At 46.8% G+C, this 24,408-nt stretch overlaps 1 protein-coding gene across 2 annotated transcripts in view; it reads right to left on the bottom strand.

The window, feature by feature from the left end:
- The window catches only part of Nbas (neuroblastoma amplified sequence), a 179,133-nt gene that overhangs the window by 40,611 nt on the left and 114,114 nt on the right, over nt 1-24,408 (bottom strand). For both annotated transcript variants that reach the window (XM_005404440.1, XM_013504348.1), the window contains 6 exons: nt 20,542-20,709; nt 16,991-17,104; nt 16,553-16,676; nt 11,122-11,198; nt 10,606-10,743; nt 2,967-3,196 (listed from right to left, as the gene is read on the bottom strand). In XM_005404440.1, coding sequence (XP_005404497.1) covers nt 2,967-3,196; nt 10,606-10,743; nt 11,122-11,198; nt 16,553-16,676; nt 16,991-17,104; nt 20,542-20,709 — 851 coding nt within the window. The remainder of the gene's footprint in view (nt 1-2,966; nt 3,197-10,605; nt 10,744-11,121; nt 11,199-16,552; nt 16,677-16,990; nt 17,105-20,541; nt 20,710-24,408) is intronic.

Consider the following 24,408-nt stretch of genomic DNA (forward strand, 5'->3'; position numbering starts at 1 on the left):
GTAGTAAAAGCACAGCAGCAGAAAGGAACACTCTGTTATTATTACCACCGCTAAGACTATATTCACCCTAGGTAAGTAAACTGTGGCATTTGTATGTTGGATTAGCCAGGGGTTCACAAATGTGGCCGCCCTCAAAGGGCCACACAATAAACACTTCAGGCTTTGCTGCCGTCCTGCATTGTCTTCTTTTTATTTTTTTGCTTTTTGTTTTCCCATAAATCTTAAAAATATGAAAGTAATTTCTTGTTTATGGCCTATAGAAAAAAAGGCCCAGGGCCAGGTAAGTCTGCTAACCTATGTCCTATTAGGACAATGTCAAGTGAAATTTTGTCTTATTTGAGTAACTACCCCAACACGACAAAAAGAATCTCTGAGACAGGGATCGTTACTTACTTGCCCTTCCCTCCTGGGAGCCTGGCATGTTGCCTGCTGCACATATATGTTGGGTAAGTACTAATATCTGTTCTTTGCAGTATTAGGGCCTGAACCCAGGCCCCATACATGCGAGCTACCCTTTGTTGTGACTCTTTTACAGTACTGGAGATTGAACCTAGGGCCTTTACCCTAAGCTATAACCCCAGTCCTGTCTTATGTTGTGCTTCGTTGTGTTGTGTTGTTTGATAAGGTCTCACTAAGTCATTAAGTTTTCCAGGTTGGGCTCAAACTTGCAATGCTCCTGCCTCAGCATTTGGCATAGCTGGCATTGCTGTGTGTGCCACTACATCCAGCCTATGGATGTGCTTATCACTTGATGAAGCTAGGAAGGAACCAGAGTGTGTCACACACTCTTCAAAGCTGCCTGGTTGGCCCCTGAGAAGGTGTCATCCAAGAAATGCAGACAGTAAAAGACAGACACAACATACTCACAAAGGGAAGAATAACTGCCATTAAAGATGGCAACAAATAGCAAGAAAATCAGGAATGGCTGCATTACGCACAGCATGGATGAGTAGGTGGAAGTGGGTCATGCGATTCGTCTACACAAGACACTGAAATCCAAATCAGTGCTAGCAGAACTGCAAAACTGTGAAACCACTGGGGCATTTTAAACAAGCCATCCAAACACTGCAGTGTGTTTTTCTAAGCAACAGAGCATACAGAAGAGTCTATTATATATTTATCAAAAGCATGTATTTGTCCTTTAGGACATACTTCAAATAGCATATGCTGGCTGGACACTTTAAAAAGAAAACAGACATAGCAAAATGATCTCAGACACCATTCCTTACACACCCTCATTCTGCATAGACACAGTGAATGCAGCGTCATGTTCAGGCACCCCAAAGGAAAAGTGCGTGGGTAGAGAATCAGTGCCCACCCGTGTGGCCCTGCACAACTCCACAAAGCTCTGAGAGCTACAATGCAAGGTGGCTGCAGTGTTGTGGGTCACTGTCACACCAGACACTGAGCGACTATACAACTAGAGCCTCCAGGAGGAGAGGTGTTGGGAGCCACTGGGGCTAGAAACTGGCCATAGGTGTGGGGGCAGGACAGAGCCAGAGCACCTCAAGTTCTCAAGCTACCTCAGTCTTAAAAAACGCATCCTGCCTGGACAATATAGTAGTTAGTTGCTAGACAACATTGCCTCTCATGATACAAACTTCTCAAGAGTATAAATAAACCCCCCTACTGCCAAAGTCAGTCCTCCTGCCCATCAGGTAAGAGATAACTCTATCTGACCCTGGTTAGTGTCTCCTGTCTATTTTCTGAATCTTCTTGCTGTTTTCTCCAGGGACCACCCAGAGACCACCAAGTCTTACAGAGAGGGTGAGGGACAGGGACTACACAGCCCTGTTTGCCACTGGGTGGTCGAGGTGGTTTGCACCAGCTCCACTTTGGTCTCCCCACACCCTGCTTGGTCCTGGGCAGCTTCTGTGGGAAGGAAGCCCAAGCCAGTAAGAAATTATCAGGGGGCCCAAACAACTTGGCCACTTTCTCAAGGGTATAAATGATGACTGGATACACAGGTTGCTGTCATCAGGTTCCTTCTGTTAGTTTAAAGCACACAGCAGGAGTGATGAATCATACCTCCATGGACGGGGTTTCCCCTCAGCCCCAAGGCTGGGGCCCAGTGCTGTCCTCCAGAAGGTGTGAGGCTTTGACATAGGACAAGGCTAACATAAAGACGCGGAATCACCTTGTCACAGTTACCAGCTATGGAAACTTGGGCCACTGGCCACATATCCCTAAGCACCAATTCTCCCAGCTATAAAATGGGGAAACAACATTTTACCTCATAGGTCCTCTAGGAGGACAAGTGACATTTACAGATAAAGTTTCCGGAGCACACCTGTGGTGTCAGAAACAAAACATCCCTACTTGGAGAAGCAAAGGCAGCTCCCATTCAGAAAGCATCTAGCTGCATTGTCCTCCCCAGGGAGCTGCATCTCCCTTGAAGAGACAAGGCCCTGGGCTCCAACAGAGCTGACAAGTGCTGGTGGACCTTCTTTCTCTAGAAGCCCAGGGCAGGTAAAGGCACCTAGAGAGACCACATCAGGTCATCCTCAAATATTGTATCAATGAGATCTTATTTATATGCAATGAAAACATTAAACTGCCAGGTACTTTTTTAAAAGTTTTCTAGGCAGGACGCAAACTCTCGATCCTTCTGCCTCAGCCTCCTTACATGTTGAGATTACAGGCATGCGCCACTATACCCAATCAACTGCTGTGTACTTTGGAGAGTAAGACTTCTCGCAATCAGGCATATAAAAATCCACCAATAATCACCTCACCTCTCCCGACCCTCTCCTACTTCCTCTACCATGTCATAATCTTGGCACTGGGCTACCAAAAGCTTGGGGAACTTTAAAACCAACAGTCCAGCAGGAGGACATGCGCATCTCTCCTATGACCAGGAGGAGTGAGCCAGCTCTGTGGACAGCGAAAGACTGTGACTAGCATTCTGAGAGCTCGATTCATATGCATCTTGGACCCAGCCCCTCACGTGACAAAGGCGCCCTTACTCCGCCAGCCCGAGGATAGTCTCTCGCTTGTACTGGTCATCGATGGTGAAGCGCTGCACGTCCACTCCCTTGCCCAGGCCCTGCAGGAGCTGTGCCTGTGTGAGGTCCAGCAAACGCTCGTTGTAGTAATGCAGCTGCGCAGTGAGCGAGGCCAGGTCCTCCGGCCAGGCTTCATGTCCACGGAGAGTCACGTGCCTGGTGACCATCCTGATCAGCTCTTTGGGGTCAGCCTGCGAAAGGAATGGGAGACCCATTGGACATGCATTACTCCAAGATGAGCATGGGAGGGACAGAGAGAAGGCTGTGCCTATCCCGCACCTGTTGGCCCTTCACACTGCAGCCACTTAACCCAGGTGTGCTGTGGCTGGGAGCCAGCACAGAGGGCACCACAGGCCATGAAGTCAGGACTCAAATCCAGCACCACCCCCGACCCCGCGACCTCCACTCTGTCCCTCAACCTTGAAAACCTCTCCAACTTTAAAAGCAAAACTTCTTGCTCCTTTGGCTTCCATAAACCTGCATCACACTCTGTCCTACACTACCTGATCATTTATAATAACTCCCCTGGCAGAAATTTCATCACTTTTGCCTCTGGATGCAGTTTTGGGGACCAACATGAAATGATTCCAGTATGAAAGCTGTAGTTCAACGGCCCCACCCTTAGGAGCTACAGAGGAGAGCCTTTCTCCAGGGAGAAGTCAGGAAAACAAAAACCAAGCCCACCCCAGGTCCCAAAATTGGGAACACTTCAGGTTACATAAGAAAGCATCCAAGCAACTCCTACTCTGCTTGATTTGGGGCTCAGTGGGATGGTATTCCATGATTCTTAGCAGTTTCTCAAAGGCAGTAAAATTATTCTATTAGAATAAAACCCAGAAGCCAACAGCTAGCAGGGAAGGACAGTATGAGCTGGCCACACTTACTTAAACTAAAGTTGATCTGGGTGTCAACAAAGCAGATTTTGGCATCAGTGACAGGCAGCATGGCGGACAGCATTAACTCAATCACTCATTTCTGGGACAACACAGGACATGTGGTAAGATGAGCGAACTAGGGGGAAACCCCAGAATCTACCTTGGTTCTTGACAACACACCACTAACTTAGGCAAGCTGTCAGCATTTCTGGTGGGTAGAAGCCATGACACAGGGAGACTTGTCAGAGTGGAGTCTGTGTTGCTACCCGCACCTGAAAGTCTCTCTTTTGATCCTGTTAAGGAACGAGCTGATAGTGTGGATGAAAATCAGTTAAAAGAAATCTTGGGTTCCAGCTGGTGGACTTGAGCAAAAGTCAACCTTACTGTATTTAATTCTCCCCTACCTCTATGTGTACACCGAGTCCTATTCCTAAAAATCATAGGGAAGTATATCAAAATACCTGCATCTGAATACCCTAACAAGCTAGAGAGCTCTTTCATTCATTTAGCAGATTTTCTGTGTGTGCACATTGTATATACCAACGGAGGTACTACCAGAGTACATGCCCTTTTCTCCAGAAATGCAGTCTATTTGGACAGACATTAAGCAAACAACTGTAAACAGCGTGACATGATAAGCACAGAATGCTATGGTAATATGAGGATGGAGACTTGGGCCAGTATCAAAGAAGTCTCCTTGGAAGAGTTTGTGTCTTAGCTAAGTCCTCAGGTACCAGCAGCAGAAAGGCCAGTGCTATGATCTAGATCTAAAATGCTCCCCGAAAAGCCTCCTGTGTTCAAAGGTGGGGCACTTGCAAGGTGATGATCATGGGTGCTGTGCTCACCAGTGGATCCATCATGGATAAGTTTAGGGTTCAATGTGCTGTAGGAGGCAGGGCCTGGTTGGAAGAGGTCACTGGGGTATGACCTGGAAGGGTGTACTCTCGTCCTCAGCTCCTCCCTTCTCTCTCTGCTTCATGTCTGCCATAGATCAAGCAGATTTTCTCTGCCATGCCCTTGTACCATGCCACTTCAGCCTTGGTGCCATCCAGTCATGGACTGAACCCACTGAAGCCATGAGGCAAATCAACTCGCCTCCTTTGAGTTTCAGGTGTCAGGAATTTTTGACCCAGTGTTGGGAAAGTGACAATATAGTCACCAAGAAACAGGAAGACAACCTCTAGCAAAGGTTAGCGCATGTGCTAAGGCCTACATGGCTACAGCCAGATGGAAAGATGGAGTAGACAGACCAAATCTAACTGTAACTAGAGAGTACTCGGGAACAGCTGGGTAGACAGTACTTCCGACAATGGAACTGATAAAAGGGGACCCCAGTTCTTAGCATAGCTATGGCTTCCCTTTAACTCAGTCCCCTTCTGTCTGCTGACTGAGTCCCTCAGGGGACCACACTGAACGTCCCACTATGGGCACAGCACTTCTGCAGCTCCCTGGTCTAGGGAAGGCACTCCTGAACCAGCCAGCCTACGGACACCTGCTCTATGGGCACCACATCTACACGCTTCTCACCGCCTCAACAGTGCCACATCTCACTAACAGTCTCTCTCCATTCTGATGTAACCTATGATACAAACCCTGCTGCAGTCAGGGTTTACCGAGGAATAGGTTTAATATAGGATGCATAATTTATATAGTATTATTTCATAGTAGTCACCCAAAGAGTCAAATACAAAAGAGTGCAGGAAATCTGTCCACACATTAGAGACCCAAATAATCCAGCTGAGGGGCTAGGTCCCACAGCAATGTCCTACACGAGTCCAGCTAGAGGCCTAGAGCCCACGACAATGTGTCATGCAAGTCTGTTATCAAGGATCTGCACTGGGAAGGCCCAAAGGTCTGTGATGGAAGCCACAAAGTCTGCACCAGCGGGATGAAGGATCTGTGCCAGCAGGCTGAGGGATGCAGTGGAGCCAGGAACTGACGCCCAAGGTAAGGACCAGAGCTTTCCCAAAGAGAACCAAAGCCATCCTCAGTGACAGCAAGGACCTGAGCTCCTCTGATGATGAGAACAGCCAAGTTCATATCAGGAAAGCCGGTGTGACAGGCTTCTCCAGGAGAATCGGCAGCACCATCTTCCCCTCCAGTTCTCCCTTTATGCTGTTGGCAATAATCCTCAGGTAGAACTTCCACACCCAGGGCCACACTGACTCAGTTCAGCTGGGTGTTACAAGTTGAGCCTTAGTTAACTCACCACAAACCATGAGGCCAGGTGGACAGCAGCACTACCAACTGGCAGTGTAGAAGAATGATGTGCATAACTGCCATCCCTGATACCTGCAGGGACTCTCATGCACCCTGTGGAAAGTTTCCAGCACAGTAACTTTTGAATTCACATGTGGCAAAAAGAATGCACTGTCTTCTTTGCCAGTGAGGAAGTGGCATTTGAAATAAGCACAGACATGCCCAGCTTAGCAGCTGGCAGACCTCATACAAGCACCTTAGTGACCATGAACTTCACACTGTCACCTGCAAACCAGCACTGACAAACTGCTTGCATGTGGTGAGGCATCCGGGAGACCACAGTGCACAGGTGCTCCATAGGACAAGTGTGGAACTTGGTAGAAAAGCACACACTTTAATTGTATGTCTATCGTGTGATTTCCTTCTCTTAATGACAGCTTCTGGGCGGAGACCTTTCCCAGGAAGTGTGTGATCTTCTGCCCTGCAGTTACAGAGAACAGGACAAAGGAGCCAGCTTGGACCCTAGCAGCTGAGCCTGCAGTCCAGCTTGACGCTTAGTGGAGAGCGATTTGAAGCTGCTGCTTTGCTGTTTCCGCACCCATAAAAAAACGTCAGGCACACAAGCTCGGCAGCTTGCCAGGACCACAGATCAACACGGGATTTAAAGCACCCTGCCCCCCATTACTATAACAGCCAAGTGGGACCAAGCTCTCACTCAAAGAGCTCAGCGCTAGTGACTGGTAGGGGTGTGCACACGAACCGTCCACACGACGACAGCGTACTGGGGCTCCGCAGAGAACGTGGCCAATCCCCTCTCCCAGTTCTGGTCCACGGTGTCCTCAGATAGGAAAAAAGCTTTGACACACGATCAACAAAGACTAAAATCCTGTACAAGGCTCCGATCATTACAATAAACTCAATCCTTGTCCATCCCTCCTGATATGGAAACAAGGAAGTTCTACGTCTCTCTCGTGCTGCCTCCACTGAATATTCACTGATTTTCTCAAAATGTTCCAGCTCCCGTTTGCCAGCACGCATTTCTTGTGTGTCATGCACCTCCCTGAGACGTGGCATTCTCGAGTTTCTACAGCATTTGAGTGTGGCTCTCACGGGAGCTCAGAGCAGCCCCGTGACTGGTGTGGGCATGGGGGAGGGCGGGGGGACACAGCTGCTCCTGCTTTCTAGCCAACAGCCGTTCTGGCAGTATCCAGGCGCACAGTCCAGCAGCTACAAGACAGAGGGGCAGCTGCCTCTGCCACTGTCCCACCTGCTGTGCAACTGGGTTCTCCCTGTTTAAAGCACACTCATAATTTTCTCCTCCACAAGTCTGTGGAGTGATTTGTCAGGAGGAAAGCCTTTAGCCCCTAGCAAGACTGCAAAGGGCTTTATGGGTAAGCTTCGAAATCATCCACAATCAGTATCAGAGTGATACTGTAAAACAGTGCAGCCTATAAAAACTACTGGCATAAAAAAGCACCAAGAACTTAAAAAGGAAAAGTGAGAAGAAAGGAAGTATTCTATTTTCCTTCCCAAATGTGGAAATTCAGTTCTTCAGGGGAGTGAATGAAATATAGTTTCTCTAATGAATATGGTCAAATCACTGTAAAAACAAAATATGCATAAATATTCATGACAACAGAAAGCTCACTGACTCAATCTACTGCTCACTAGTAAGGATAATAAATCTCTTCTGGTTAATAGTCTCCACTTCTGGTTAATATTGTCTGAGAAGTTTTAAACAGGTGGTATGCTTCCCTCTAGGGTTGTTATTTTGCTTGAGATAATTTTCTACTTAGTATTTTCAATTAGTAGCTTAAAAAACACATTCTAGAAACAGTGCCATAAAGTTTTGAATTTGACCCCTGCTGCATTCGACTCCATAGCCTAAAAAACTAAAGGACAGGTTTCCATTTTTAACTGATTTCATCTTCTGAACCCTTTTTAAAAAGTACGCTACAAAGATCACACTTCAGGACCTATTTTACTGTAGTTATAAAGGTAAGATTTAAGTGGGAAAAGTCCAGATATCACACAACATGTGTGACTATCCTGCAGGGCATGGTGTACATGCCTGTCATCCTAACACTTGCAGGCTGAGGCAGGAGGATCGATGCGAGTTCAAAGCCAGCCTGTGCCACAAAGCCAGCCTGTGCTACAAAGTGAGTTCAAGGCCAACCTGAACTACATAGCAAAACCCCATCTTAAAAAGACAAAATTAAATTAAATTAAATTTAAAATGCAGAACCATACACTATTTCTGGACAGATACAAAAGACAAACACTGGCTTTTTAATTGTACACCATTTGCATGGCCTGAGTGTTTGGGCCAGGTGTGTATTATGTCTTAAACACATAAATGAGGTGATCAGGGCAGAAATTAGCAGAGCATAGTGATGTATTGGCCAACTGTCGGTCACTACTGTAGAAAGCTACAAACCAGCTGAGTTCAGGGCCACACACGTGGTCACACGCAGGATCGCACACATAGCTCCTCCAGAGTCAGGTCCTGTAGCACAGAGCCACAGGTGGGGACACTTGAGGCAGGCTGTGGGTCAGCACACAGTGCAAAGGACAGGTGCGAGAAAGCTCAGCTCCCCTGGGGCTGTAATGTTCAGGCAACAAACTGAAGCCACTCTAGCATCCGCCTCCACGCTGACTCATGGGGAATCCGGCACATGGATCCCATCTCAGCAGTGCAGAAGTGTGCAGACTCCAACGAGGAGACGGCCATGTGCTCAGAGTGCCTGAAATGGTGCGAACCAGGCTTCCCCACACCCGCACCCACTAGCACCAGGACTCCTTCGGGGCTCCCGCATAGCAGCAGGCACAACGCCTGGACTCATCACACGCCAGTGAACAGTCCCCCGCGGGGACGGCGTCAGAAGAGACCAAGACTGCAGGCTGGGCCCGGCAGAGAGCAAAGGACAACAGAGGAGGAGGGGCTCTGGGACTCAGCCTGCCCTGCCCAGGGTTAGGAGGAGGAGCAGTAGCCAGGATGACATCTGCGCCCACAGAGGCACACAAAAGGGCCTGAAATTCAGACAAGCCCAAGCTCTGAATGCCAGCAAGAATATCAGCTTCCAAAGAGGCTGTGTCAGGAAGCAGAGGGGAAAGGAGCCCAGCTCGCTGAGGCCCAATCTGTCATGCAGGGGTCCGGACTCCATCTCCTGCCGGGAATCACCGCCCGCCTTGTACCACAGAGCAACAGGGGCCCCATGCCAGGAGGGAAAGCCTGAGGCAGGGACAGTGACTGACCGACAGCACTTTCCACAGAGGCTGGTCACAGACCGCATGCCTGTCCTTCTCTCCTTGAATGTGACATTGTGGTATGTAAATGCCAACTGGAACACCTTGTGAAAAATGGCACGGTGCCAGTGACACAAGAGTGGCACTCCTGTGGCTTGGTACTACTCCTGTCCTCCGTGCCCTTTGCCCAGGCACCTGTGTGGAAATGCTGTCACCCTCTGGCCTTCCTCCAAGGCCACCATCTCAGCCTTCTCTGACCCTGTGTGAACAGCACTGGAACGTCCCCACCTCCACCGGTCTCTCTTTCTCACATACACACACACATACCACTTCCCTACTACTTTGCTTTCATATGATTTACTTATTTATGATACAATGTAATTAATAATAGAGGAGGTGTTTTTTTTTCTCATTCAGGTCTGGGGGTTAAATTCAGCCACTCGCACTGAGCTGCATCCCCAGCTGTTTTTCATTTTCTATTTTGAGACAGGTTCTCACTAAATCATGAAATTATCCAGGCTGGCTTGAATTTATGATCTTCCTGTCTCAGCCTCCAAAATGGCTGGGATGACAGGCGTGCGTTACCACGCCCAGCCAGGGGGGCACTTTTACATACTGTGTTCACCACTGGGTATGAGGGTGGCAGGGCCCAGGCAAGTCCAGCTTCCCTTTCTACAGGCCCAGTGTGAGATCTGGAGCTGATGGTCTCTCCTCCAGCTCTCCAGGCCCAGCCCAGCATGCCTGACCTTTCTGGATATGGGTCTCAGAGTAGCCTGCAGGCTGGGACCCAAACACTTCCATGCAGCTAGAGGCCGTGCTCAGATGTTCCCAGTCAGAAGCTAACAATATGGACAGGTGCATGAAAGCTGTGGGACTCTCACAGCAGCAGGAACACTATGTTCCAATATTCCATCCGTAAACAGCTTTTATACCTCTGGCTTAAAAACAAAGTGCAGCACTCTCAAGGAATCATGCCGCCCCCCTTTCCTGAGTGAGGACAACCTCCTCTTTTTGGGTAATGAGTTGAAACACCAGTCCTCCATTTAGCCTCTTCTACTGCCTTAGCCTTTCCTAAGAACTCCGTAAAATAAAGTAAATGAAAGAGAAGCCAGGGAAAGAATCGCAGTCACAACAAATGTGAGAAGCTCTATCTTACAACAGGTAGACAAGCAGTGGTGTCTCAAGCCACACAGGCTGTGCCTGCTCATGAAGAGGAATCATGTGCTTCTGCTAGGAGAGCTCAGTGCCCTCAGGGACAAGGCAGGGACCAAGGGACTCACTCTGTACAGAGGGTGGCACTTATCGCTGAAGCATGGGGCCAGGCGGGCGTAGATTTGGAGGCTGTAGTAGTACGCTGCCAGCTGGAGGGACAGCACTGAGTGTGACTGCTTCTCGAAGCACAGGTTCGCGTCTAACACCTAGGAAGGAGCAGATGTCATCAACCCAGGGAGAAGCAAGCAGGAAACTACGAGCTGTTCCATCTCTCGTCATTACCACAGGAGTTTGATATAAGTTTCCATCATGTCACCCAAGGTCAAGTTGCACTTCAACAGGACGGTGTGAAAATTCAGAAGACACCGTCAGGCAGGTGCTTTTAGGGAAACGTGGATTTAAAGACAGACTTTGTGCCAAGGCTGTAGGTTTCCCTCTCTGGACAAGACAGGGTCCCTTCAGCTCCTGATGTTTCCTGAACATCAGTAGGAGACAACACCCACGAGAAATAACCCACTGAGAAAGGTCCCCAGAACAGGCCCCTTGGTTTATTTAAAACTCTTCATTCACAAGGACCAACTTACCTGTGGTAAGGCGAGGAGGTAAGCAAGGGCCAAGGTCATGTCACGGGGCAAAGCGTCGCTCGCCAGCTGTAAGAGAACTAATGCAGGGAGGAAAGCGTCATTGTGTGTGAGATGCTAGGTCATTCAGAGTCAGCATCATCATTCTGTGTGGGACTCTAGGACGTTCACAGTGAGTGTCATTGCTCTGTGTGGGATCCCAGGACATTCACAGCAAGTGCCATCATTCTGTGTGAGACCCTAGGACATTCACAGTAAGGGCCGTCATTCTATGTGGGCTCCTACGACATTCGTATCGATCATCATGTTATCAGCACTTTGTGATTTTAACAGATAATTATTTCAAGAGGACTCTTTCAAGATCTTCCATGGGAATCTACTCGGCACCATCTAAACAAAGATCCCATAACCTGCATTAAATAGCAACCGTGCCCGACAGGAGGGAACCTGCTGGGGCAGCTGTCACACAGGAGAAGGTGCTCAAGGAGATGGTCCTGGAAGCCAGGTCTTCTGGATGAAAGGGATCAGCCCAGGCTATAAAATTCTGCATGTGGTGACAGCCTATGTGAAAGGTGGTAACACAAGTACTAAAGAGTCCTACAATCAGAGCTATAACACAGCTCTGTGCGTGCAAAGGCAGGATGAATCTCTTGGTTATTACACTGATAACATGATTTTGTTTCCTAAGAATAACCCTCTTCACACCTCACAAAAAGAAAATCACTCTTCTGTTCTGCTCATGTCTTAAACTATCCCATCCCTTAACAACTTTTCTACAAAATTTTTATATGCACAAAAACCTACCAGTGTCATGGCTTTAATAAAAGAGAGCACATTGCCAGTTAAGTTCTGTGTTCATACGCAGTTTGTGTTAATAAGCAAGCGCGCTGTTCACTTAGTGCCTTAGAGAAAAATACCAGGTACTCAGATGGAATCATAATAGAAACCCTTTATTTTTAAAACACAGACTCCCATGATCTGCATCGAAGGAGAGTGGTACATAAATCACCCAAAGTAAATGATACCTGACTTTGGAAATACATGTGAGCTTTTCCACATTTCCATTAGTTGGATGAGTATTTAAGTCATCTGCATAATAATCCAAGTATAGCCAATATCTATGCCAGTGATGGCAAACCTTTTAGAGATTTCAATGATACAAACAACCTGCTGTGGCATGCGTGATATGGGAATACCACTCTGTAGAGACGGTGCGTTATAGCTTGTGTCTCTGTTATGGTTTGTGTCTAGATGCCCCCGCAAAGCCTCAGGCAATCATGGGGTGAATTCTAGACTTTATGATTGATTCATGGTCCAGTGCTGGGATTACGGGTGTGAGTGCTACACCTGCCCTTGGGCTGGAAGCCTGCATACAAATTAAGGGAGGGAAAGAGGCTTGCTTTTTCCTCTTCTCCCTTTTGCTCTTGTTGCTTTTGCTGTATTCTGCTACCATGAACTGTTTCTCCTCTGCCACACCACCCTGCCTTGGAGCCAGCTGATTATGCACTGAAACCTCCACAAACTGTGAGCTAAATAAAGCTTTCCTTCCTTAATTTTGGGCATTGGGTATTTTGTTTCAGCAACTAGAGAAAAGTAACCAAGTCAGTCTCTGGGTCCCCCCAAAGCCTCAGGCAGTCATAGATGGGGCTTTTTCAGAGGTGGCTGGGACTAGAGGGTGTGATGCTGGAACTGATTCATGGTGCAATGGTAGGATCAAGGGTACTAGGATTAAAAGTGTGAGTGCTGCTCACCCTGAGTAGCCTGAATAAGATAGAAGGGACAGAAAGAGCTGTGGTTGGCCCTGGTTGCTTTGCTACCTTCTGCCCTGCCATGAACTGCTTCTCCTCTTCGATGCCTGTGCCACCCTGTCTTGGAGCCAGCCAATCATGAACTGAAACCTCTACAAACTGTGAGCTAAATAAAGCTTTCCTCTTTTACCTTTGGCTGTCAGGTATTTTGTCTCAACTCAAAGTTCTCCATGGATAATTCACAGGATAAAACATGAGCGTTCTCTGTGCTTCTCTAAATCTCCATTTCCTGTGTGTTCTCCCAACTGTGTGAACTAAATGGATGGCCAATCAGAATACTGGCCTATACAGGCCAAGAACCTGTATAGTTTATGAGATATTCTCTAATCAAAGCTACTCATTTCAAAGCCCATTTTGTAATGCACTCAAAATCAATTGAAAAAACTTTCTCTGAACCAGACATTACTGTAAGATAAGAATCAGAGGTCCTGCCCTTCAGGAATGAATGGGTTAGGATAAGAGAAAATCTCCAAACAGATTATTTGAAAATATAATACAAAGGTCCCAAAACAATTTTGTACAAGAAATTATGGGAACAAAGTAGTGTAAGATTGGTGAATGTATCCTGGAAGACTATTGAAAACTGAAGGATGGAGGGGTTAAGCTGTGAATTTGGATACCAGAAGATAAAGCAAGAAAAACTATATAAACATAGTTTACTGGATGTCCTGGACCACTTGAGTAGGAGTTACAGAAGAATTATATACCATACAAATGCCGCTGCTGCACACATATTCCATGGCTGCCCCTTGGCGTTCATATTCTACCATCAGATGCATGTCTAGCAGTCCTTCTAGCCCCCAGTGTGAGAGGAAAACCCAAGTATTTCACCTACTGATGATTCCTCCATCCAATTTCTCTGATGGTCTTTATAATATGACTTTCAACTGCAACCTTGTGTAGCCATTTTCCACATCCATCTTAATTTTCTTCAGATATTTCCCATTATTATGCACAAAAAAGGCCAGTTTTCAAACAAGCATATCTGAAGCCACTCATCAGAATTATCGCTCTCTCCAGGGGAAATCCCTCAGGAGCCATGAATTCCCAGGCTGTTGCAGGACTATCCTTTGTATAGATGTGGACAAGCCAAGCTCAGGCCCACCTGGGAAAGGAAGCCTCATCAATAACAATCTTCTGGTCCCATCTTCTTTATCATAACATCAACTTAATCTTCCCCTTATCTGTCATTCATCTGGCTGTTTCCAAAAATCAAGGCATCCTCAGGAGATGATAATGTGCTACCACCAAAAATATTTTCAAAAGTGTACTACAGACCTAAAACAAATGCCACATAGAAACAACCTGACATAAAACAAAGCCAACCAAGGGGCTGGGGATTTAGCTCAGTGGCACAGCGCCTGTCTGGCAAGCACAAGGTCATGAGTTCGATTCCCGGTACCAGAAGAAAAACAAAAAAACAAACAAACAAACAAAAGAACAAAGCCAACCAAAAGAGCAATGACAACACAGAGAAGAGACACTACCCGGGGACATCTCCCCAGGGCAGGGTCTCATCTGTCACTGAGTTCTGACAGGTGTGTTTTTACAACAGTCATACTAGATCACATACATTACTCACAGAGAGGTCACTAGCATTTCTGAATAATGAAATTAAATGCAAAGCTTATACCAAGTGCCAGAGAGTGGAGGAAGCACATCGGTGACTTCCTTGAGCTCAGTCATGAGGAAACTTGTCACTGGGGAGTCATCTACAAGGCAGTGTTATTCTCACCAGGCAGTGAGAACCATCACTCGGACATGGGGAATCTGCTCCAAATCAGGACCAGCCACACAGGTGCATGGGCTGCATTTTTATTTTCTGTATTTATGACACTTTGACACCCTGGGTCTAGCTGTTTCCGAGAGCAAGCCAGTAACCTGCCTTGAGCACAGCCTGCAGTCCAAGCAACTGCCCCAGAGCCCTCCAAGTCCTGGCAGAAGCACCAAGAAGGCCCAGCCTCCTGTCTAAGTACTCTCCACCTCTCTGCAACCAGCAATGCCTCAGCACACAGCAACTAGCAAATGGGGGCCTGTCTCTCACACCTCATGTCACTTGGCTCCATCTTTTGTTTACTTTTTGGTTTACCTTGTGTAAAATCTCAAACTCACACACATAACCAGCAAGAGATATAAGAAATGAAAGTGCCTCGGGTATGTAGACACCCTGGTTATCACACTGCCGACTCACAATGACTCGCACTGCACCCTGGGGTCAGGTGACCAGCCTGGGCAATAAAAAGAAAAGCAAGAAGCAATGAGGAATAATTCATAGAGGAGGAGTAATGCTACTACGATCTTCATACAGTGGTAAAAACTCACCGGGAATTACACAATGGCCTGTAGGAGAAAGAACAAACATACCCCAAACTGCAAGACTGAAGATAGTAAGTAGGAAAACATGTACCTTAGAATCAAAGAAAAATTGTGGACTTGGTAAAAACCTCCAGTACTCTAGGGGCCCACATAGTGAGTGGGAAAGTAACACTTACCTCTCCTCTTCCTGAATGTAAACACTGATTAAAGAAAGTAATTATCTAAAAAAGTTTACAGCATCAGTTCTGGGGTGAAATGGCAGTTCTCTTGCCCATATACATTTGTCTGCCTTTATCACACATGGCAACTGCTCAGGCAGCCTGGCTGGCACTGTCCCGGTGTACTGGCAGTGAGAGAGGACAGGAATACATGAAAGGGAGTCATGGACAGGACTTCCAAGAAAACTGCACCCCTCCCTCCTCCCGGATGGCCCAGAGAACAGACCTGATGGCTGCAGCATCATGAGGTACTCACTAGGATGGCCGGAAGGAGAAAGAGTACAAGTAAAGAAATAAAGACAAGGAATCTACCCTGGAGCCCTGAAGAGAACTAAAGATGCTTTTTTTGTTGTTTGTTTTCTTTGTTGTCTGTTTTTCTCCGGTACCGGGAACCAAACACACAACCTTGCGCTTGCCAGGCAGGCACTTTGCCGCTGAGCTAAATCCCCAGCCCAGAGAACTAAAGATGCTGACGAGAAAGTCTAGGCAGCAAGCCATCTTGGGTAAACTTGTATACAATTCCTTCTTTTCCAGTAACTCTACATCAACAGCTATACCACACAGAAAACTCTTCAAACTGGCTGGGCGTGGTAGTGCATGCCCATAACCCCTGCACTCAGGAGGCTGAAGCAGGAGGATGGCTGTGAGTTCAAGGCCAACAGGGCTACATAGTGAGTTCAAGGCCAGCCTGGATTACAGAGAAAGACCCTCGCAAAAAACCTAACAATAAAAAAGAAAATTCTTATAATCAGATACAGATGTGTAATTGACTAAGCACAAAAGTATGAAAGAAATAGGCACTGAGTATGTGACACCATTTGCTGGGGAAAATGCTTCACATAATTAGTCATTTAAAGCTCAGAATTGTATCTCACGCATCCTTTTAAACCCTCAATGTAGGCATCTGGAAAACAACAGGTTCTCAATAAATGCTCTAAGTGAACACAGGGATGAATGGTAGTGCCAGGTCAGGCAGCTGGAAATTACTGGGAACCTCATCATTGTTTGCTCACCCATCCATGCACACACACTCATCGTCCTCCAACACCATCACACCAGTGAGGGGTCAGGGTCAGGAGCTGCCCCGCTCACCTTCCGTGGTTGGAAATGCTTCGCTCCCGTCCGTCTGGGCCTCTGCCAGTTTCCCAGTCCTCAGCAGCACCTCTGCAAAGCTCTCCACAGGGGCCTGCTGACCAGTGTTGAAGGTCACGCCAGGCTGGACAAAAGCAATGTCCACCTTTTAATGGGTGTCTTTTTTAAGAGCATGTTCTTAGAAAACACAGTTGTAGGACACTACAGCTTCTGGCACCTTGAACAGTAACTTCTCCTAATGTATACCATTTTAACCAGCATTTCAATAATTTTCATCTCACAACATGTTGTCACATGTATGAAACCACACACATACAACCGATAAATGCCACGAGCAAGAACCAAGCCTAAGAAATACATTTGCAGGGGAATTTGAGTTCCTTTACACGTCCACAGTAGACAACAGTTAAGCCTGCCATTTAGGGACACTGCCCTTACCTCAGTGACAGAGGGATTCGAGATGACTGACTCATAAAAAGGATGACATCCTTGCCTTTCTAGGTCTTCATTGGCTACAGCTCCAGCTTGATAAAAGCCACTGAATTCTTGCCCCTAAACAAAACAAAGAACAGTGACTGAAAAGGGCACAGGGCAGGGAGGGAAGGCGGACTTCAGGAGAAACCGGAGGTGCCTCAGACTGGACGGGACGTGGGGCACAGACAGTGGGGACTCAGGTGTAACAGCCGTATCTGAGGAGCGGCGCATTGACCCTGCGCAAGCACCTCTTACTTCCGGAGCCCTCTGACCTCAGTCAGAAGCATCAAGCAATCAGCGTCACACACTGAGTGAGTCCTTGTCACAGTGGAGACAACTAAACTACCCCAAACGCGGTCATTTTGTGCAGGTTGCCGCTCCATGGGAAGACCCAGAAGACAGAGCAACACTTCAGGCTTTGAGATGTTAATGAGCCTTAACTCTCCACTCCACGCTCACCATCCCATCTGCATCCTGGGGCCCAGGGCCATCCAGCCAGGCCAACTGCCTGAGGGATCCACCCTGCCCAGCTCAGCTGGGCCTGCTGGCCACTCAAACCCAGCCTGACATGACCGCAGCAAGATGACAGTGACACTGCCTTTCTTTCCCTGTTGCCTGTGCAACTACCCTCACCCACACACTTGGAAGACTTGTTCTCAGCATCCCTGAGAATGACCCTGAAGGCTCCCAGGAGAGTTCATTATGGTCGTTCTACTCTCCTCAGGTAGACTTGAGGGTTCCTTATGGAAGAACTGAGAGACATCCCACCAGATGACTGTGCGACTACTTTCCACCAAGCTCGATGACGGAAACAGCAAAGCTGCTGCTGCTGCTGCTACTGCTGCCAATAACAGCTGACTTTAAGAAACACTAGCTTACTGTTAAGGCTCATATCCAGAGTCCCCCTCAAAGCCTCATGTGCTCACCGGTGGGCTTTGCGGAGGAGACCAGATCATGTGGGTGTGTGACACTGGTCATGGGTATGCGGTACTGGGCCATGGGTATGTGACACTGGATTGTGAGTGTGTGGCACTAGATCAGTTCACCGAGGAGGTCACGGCTGGGTGTGTTGGGAGGTGGAGTCTAATGGGAAGAGGAGGGTCCCTGTGGGCGTGGCCTGGGGAGAGCTATGTACAAGCAGGTAGATATGCGTGCATGTGTGCATGTATGTATGCATGTACACCCTTCCTCACTTGAGCCTTCTTCCTGCCTGCCATGTCCTGAGTGGTCTCCTCTCTGCAGTGTCCATCTGAGATGCCGACTATGGACTGAAACTTCCAAGAACCCTGTGTCCTAATAAACCTTTCCTCCTTCAGCTCATAGGTGTTGGGTATTTTGTCCCAACAATGAGAATGTAATGGAGACAAATTGACACAGTGTTAAAATTTTACCTAAAACTGAAACTCTTAAATTGTCCAATGCGGAGAAAATGAAAATGATCATAATCATAATCCAATGTGAACATGTAGGGACAAGATATACCCAGATTCACCCCAAATTCAAGTACGCAGCAGCTCAGGCTGTGGCATCTGCGCCCACTCCAGCTGTGTGGCCCACGCCTTTAACCTCCCCTTCCCTGTGTGTCCCACACGTGGAACATCAGCAGAGGTGCACAGCCCATCCCCCACCCCCTGCTTGTTTGTGGCTCACACCCTCTCCAGCCACAGCACCGGCCCACGGGGCCCGGGACAGCTTCTCCCCTCACTCCTGCCAGCAGTTCCCTGCACAGCATTGACATGACCTTGCTACAGGTCATGCTGACCACACACCTCACTCCTCTGTCCTCAGAGCTGTCCAGCTGTGTCACACCAGAGCCCACGTGGCACTTTCAGGGCTGGGATTCCACTCCCCCTGTGTTCTCTGTTCCACCCTCCTCCTGCTGGCTTATGCTGCTCAAACCACACTTGACACTGCCTTGGCTGTGTCTTAAAGTCCCCCAAAGCCTCATGTAGTCATGCGGCTTCTTCAGAGGTGGCTGGATCTAGAGTGTATGACACTGGGATTATTCATGGTGCAGTGCTAGGCTCAAGGGTGCTAGGATTAAGGATGTGAGCACTGCCTGCCCTGAGTAGCCTGGATAAGACAGAAGGGACAGAAAGAGCTGTAGTCACCCCTTGCTTGCTCTTGCCTGCCTGCTTGCCATGGACTGCTTCTCCTCTGCAATGCCCCTCTGCCATGCTACCCGTCTTGAAGCCAGCCGACCATGGACTGAAATCTCCGCACACTGTGAACTAAATACATATCTTTCCCCCTTTAACTCTGGGTGTTGGGTATTTTGCCTCAGCAATGAAAGGAAAGTAACCAGGATAATACCTTAGAATACTTTTCAGAATACTTTTTAATTCTACAAGACCTCAAGTGTGTGCCCTGGAAGGCTCCGTACTTTTCCACTTGACTTAATCACATTTCTGCCCCAAGTGGTGTTTTTCTGAGGAGCCTGACTTTTCTCTTGCTCACCTCCCTTCTTTAGTGTCACTTGGATCCGCTTACCTCACCACTTCACCCCAGGATGCTTTTGTAAGACTCTACCAGTGCAATGGTTGTGTCGACTTGACAGGTTTAGAAGTTTAACTCAGCAGAGAACTGGTGTCCTCACTCTGTAAACATCTACATCCTGTTTAAGAGGAGGGCAGCCAGATCTTGTGAGTGCTACACTCACCCTAGAGAGTGGTAGCCTGCTTACAATGTAAGGCAGAAAAAAGAGGCTTGCTCTTTCCCCTTTTGCTCTTGCTGTCTTCTGCTGCCTTGAATTGTTGCCCCTGTGCCATGCCATCCTGCCTTAGAGCCCGCTGATTATGGACTGAGACCTCCACAAACTGTGAGCCAAATAAACCTTTCCTTAATTTTTGATGCTGGATATTCTGTCCCAGCAACAAGAGAAAAGTAACTAAGACAACCAGTGAAAGGATGACAACCAGAAGAGGATGAAAGGCAAGTGTCACCCATCCTATTCCAGTGTAGAGCATGGCACTTAACCTGAAGAAGGAGAGTATGTGCTGGATGGATGGGTGGGAAACTCCATGAGTGTTTGGGATAAGCTGATAAAAAAGGCATACGGTTTTCTAACGTGACAGTGAAGGCCTGTAATGTTAGAACACGGAGAAGATAGCAGGGAAAGAATGGTTGAAATGCCCCTCCAAGCCAACTCTACTGCTCCATGCTGGTCCTGATGCCCCTTCCAGAGCAGAAGCAGAGTCTGAGATAGTGCCCAAGCTGGTTACTCAGTTGGCCCACAACAAACCAGAAGAAGTAGAGCAAAACAAGTAAGCATTTTCTGTTACATCCCACTCAATTTTAAGTCCTACCTGTGAAGCACACTTCACTCAAATGTGTGCCAGCATCCTTTGCAATCACTCCACGGGTGTGTATTTCCCTCTGTGAAACAGATGACTCCCCTCCTACCCATAGGAGGCCTAGATTTCCCCAGACATTATTTTAATCATCAAAGGTGCAGCAACATGAAGAACTTATGTAAGCCAGAGGACTGGCTTTGCAAAGCTGCACTCTGGGCTCACCTGGAGGGGCCGGAGGTAAGTCAGAGACCTCTTCCACCACTGCCCGTCACTGACGGCCTGCAGCACAGCCCTGGTGGTCGTTGTGGTGTTGGAAAGGACTTTCATGGTGGTGGCAGTGGTCCAGCTCAACAGGTCAGCCGAGCCACTGCCTGGACCGTCCGGCTCAGCCTTCATTGACAAAGAAAAAAAGTAAGAGTAAAAATGTGCAATGTAGGTAAAGTGCAGAGGGAACAATGTGACTGCTCAGAATGCACAGACAACAGGCATGAAAACAGAGAAATTTAAAACACCATCTTTCTGGCCTGGTTTGACCTCAGGCGACATTGAGCATGGTAATACGGATGTCAATCCACAGCCACAGGGTCTCCGGCTGCAGAGGGAACCAACTTGCCTCCTTTCTTAGCTTCTGAGCGCTGGCCTGGGAGACCAGGCAGAGACGTGAGCCACCAGACTTCTGCCCTTTGGGCACGTTTCTCAAATGTCAACTGTAGTTTTTTAAAGTTGCCGAACTCACAGCAACAGAAAGTGAACCTCTCATCTAACGACTCTTGCATAAATCTCCATGCTATTCCGATTCTAAAGGAAAATGTGTCAGCTGTGCAGTGCTCATGATTTACCCAGACCCCAGCTGCTGGCAGCTTCCTATTCTTATTCTAGACTGCTGTTAACATGAAAACAACAACCAAACACCATGTGAGGTTTCCAATGAGTTTTTGACCTTAGACTATCAACTAAACGCAATATTACAGGTAAGAACTTAACTACGAAGAGAACCTAGAAAAATGGATGGCATATTAATAAAAGGAAAATCATGTGAAATTGCTGGCATTAGGGGCAATTATGCAGAAGACAACTGTCCGAGATGGAAGTGCATTCAGGCAGCGCCCCAGGGATATCAGGCTGAGTCTGGTACTGCAGCTTTCTTCACGCCTGAGCGCCCTTGCCATGGAAGCTGAGACTGCCGCGGGGACTCCCCACTTGACCTGGTCTCCCGCGGATCCTGTGCTCACAGCGCATGAGCTCCAGGAGGGAAACTGCAGCGGGGACCACAACTCTGCCCTTTCTGGTTTTCCCGCTGGCAGGCCATACATTTCCGTTTCTGCTGTGCTTTCCGGTGGTGGTAACAGGATTGAGCGTCTACACTGCCAGCGCACACCTTGGCACAGTCAGTGCAGCACCACAGCCAAGCTCGCTCCCAGATCCCATCTGGCCTGCAACCCATGGGAGTGAAATCTAAAATCCTGTTCTATACTTTAGAAGTTATTGCTACCAACACTCATGAAGGCTGCATTCTTCTGATTTTCTGAGCCCTCGATTTGCCATTAAGAGCAGAAAATTTTCTCTTTATAATAGGTAGAAAGTTTTCTGTAACCTGCCGCGGGGACTCCCCACTTGACCTGAACGTTGATTGGTCAAAACAAGCAATGACCTGATGAGATTACAGGTAGAAAGCAGAAGGATGGGTCCGTGATACTGTGTGTTCTGGACTGCAGAGTGCTGGAGTTACTCTTCCAGGGTGCTGGACCACGCACACTTGTGGTCCAGCTCCTGGCTCCAGATCTTTTCAAAAACATTGTTTCTGAAGTAGAAGACATTTTCCAAAGAGTCCACACAGAGGGTACATACAACTAATCAATTTTTAACATATAAATAGCAGCCTTCGGGCCAAGAATAGGCTGCCGCTAGAATTCCAGAAGCTGCGCTTGGGCTCACACCATTGCCAGACCAACACCACCCTAGCTTGCAGCAGCATCGACTATTCTGCCTGCTTTCAAACTTCACATGAACAGAATCAGGTACTCTCTTGCATCTTACTTCTCACTCCACACAAATTCATTACTGTTTTTGGAGACAGTTGAAGACTCTTCAATACACTGCTGTCTCATATTAGACTTGTGAATACATCAGGATTTATTTATCCTTTCTTCTGTGAATGAGCATTTGGGTAGACTTCAGCTTTGAGCAAATGCCAATAATGCTGCTCTGAACATACAGGCAATCATTTTTCGATGAACAGATTATGAATTTCTGGGTAAATATCCAGTAGTGGAATTGCTTAGGAATACTGCACACATCTGGCCAGATTTACTAAATTGAGTTGGAGATCTTCCTGAAATGTCTATATCAATTTCCACTCTCACGAGCAATACTGAATCCTGGTGGCTCCCTGTCCACAGCAACACATGGTATTTCATGCCTTCTTACTTGAGCAATTCTGCGAAGTATGTAACACCTTTCTGTGGTTTTGATTTGCACTTCTGCAGTGATTAAGGAAGTTGGACACCTTTTCATATATTTTTGGGCCATCTGAGATTTCTCTGTGAAGCTGTTTATTGTGCCTTTAGTCTATTTTTCTACGGCTTGTCTGCCTTTATTACACAAGTACACACGTTTTGGATGTATTCTGGATACATATCCTCTATTACATGTATGTAATGACTGACACATTGTGTCAATTTGAGAAGCCTAGAAGTTTAACTAAGCAACTCAGCAGGGGGCCAGGGTCCATCCCCTATAAACATCCTTAGCTTGTGGAAGAGGATGGCATGGAATCTATAACTGGTAATCTGAGCAACTACTTTGAAGATAACAATATGTAATACAGCAACTATTGTTAATTTCCTATCATCTTTTTTTGAAATTCTGCATCGTTTCTGTTTTTGTTCTTTTCTCTTTAAAATAAAAATAAAGAGGGCATGGAGATTGTGTGAGTGCTACACCAGCACTAGGAGGTAGGACAGCCCACTTGCAATATAAGGCAGAAAAAGAGGCTTGCTCTCTCCCCCTTTTGCTCTTGCTGTCTTCTGCTCCCTTGAACTGTTGCCCCTGTGCCATGCCACCCTGCCTCGGAACCAGCTGCTTACAGACTGAAACCTCCACAAACTGTGAGCTAAATAACCTTTTCTTCCCTTTATTTTAGGTGTTGGGTATTTTGTCTTAGCAAGAGAAAAGTAACCAACACAATGTATGAATTGTAAATATATTCTATTATTCTGTGGATTGTCTTTTCATCATCTGAAATTAGTTAATTTAAGTTTTAAACTTTGTGATTATTCCTTTTGTATCATATTTGTGAAATCTTGGCCTACTCAAAAGTCACAAAAGTGTTCTCCTAGGTTTGTCTTGATGTGAAATGTTTTTACTCTAGGTAGAATCTTAAGACCACATACTACCATTCTTCTATAAATTTATAAAATTATGTATGTAATTTTAATGTGTTTCCCATGATACATATAGTAATTTTTTGGTCTGTCCTGACTAAACAGTAAGCTGCTCAGGAGCAGGGGTGCTACCTATTTAGTATATCCTCAGAGTGTGTGAAAACTTCTGCCATTTGTAGCTACAGGTAGGTATAAGAAATCTGGCCTTACCATGCCATTTGAATGTTGGAAGGCACATTTCCAAAAGCCTAGTATGTTGTGTGTACATAGGTAAATGTTTCTCAAATAGGCTTTCATGCTATATTTTTAATTTCTGTTCATCTTTAGAAACTTCTTAATTGAGAGGGTATACTCAGTGATTTTAATGTAATCAACTAATCCCAGTACAGAATTAAAAATATAAGATATAGAGCACTTAAACAGAATACAATTTCATTCAGAGACAAATGAAACCAATTAAAAGATACATAAATATATGAGCCATAAAAGCATCATTCTACTTCATAAAATGATCTTACACTTTACTTTTCTTCATATGGATGGGCTGGCCCAAGACAGAATCTTTAGGACATACAAAATGTAGAAGACTGTTTTTGAAGTTAAATGAAATCCACATACTCAATAGTGTGTGTGATGAAAGGATTTTCTGTAAGAGAGTACCTTAAGGAGGTCTCAGAGGAGAAAGTAAAGTAAGAGGCCCATTTAG

Source organism: Chinchilla lanigera, unplaced genomic scaffold, assembly GCF_000276665.1.
Source record: "Chinchilla lanigera isolate Chin_1 unplaced genomic scaffold, ChiLan1.0 scaffold00086, whole genome shotgun sequence".
Lineage (NCBI taxonomy): Eukaryota > Metazoa > Chordata > Mammalia > Rodentia > Chinchillidae > Chinchilla > Chinchilla lanigera.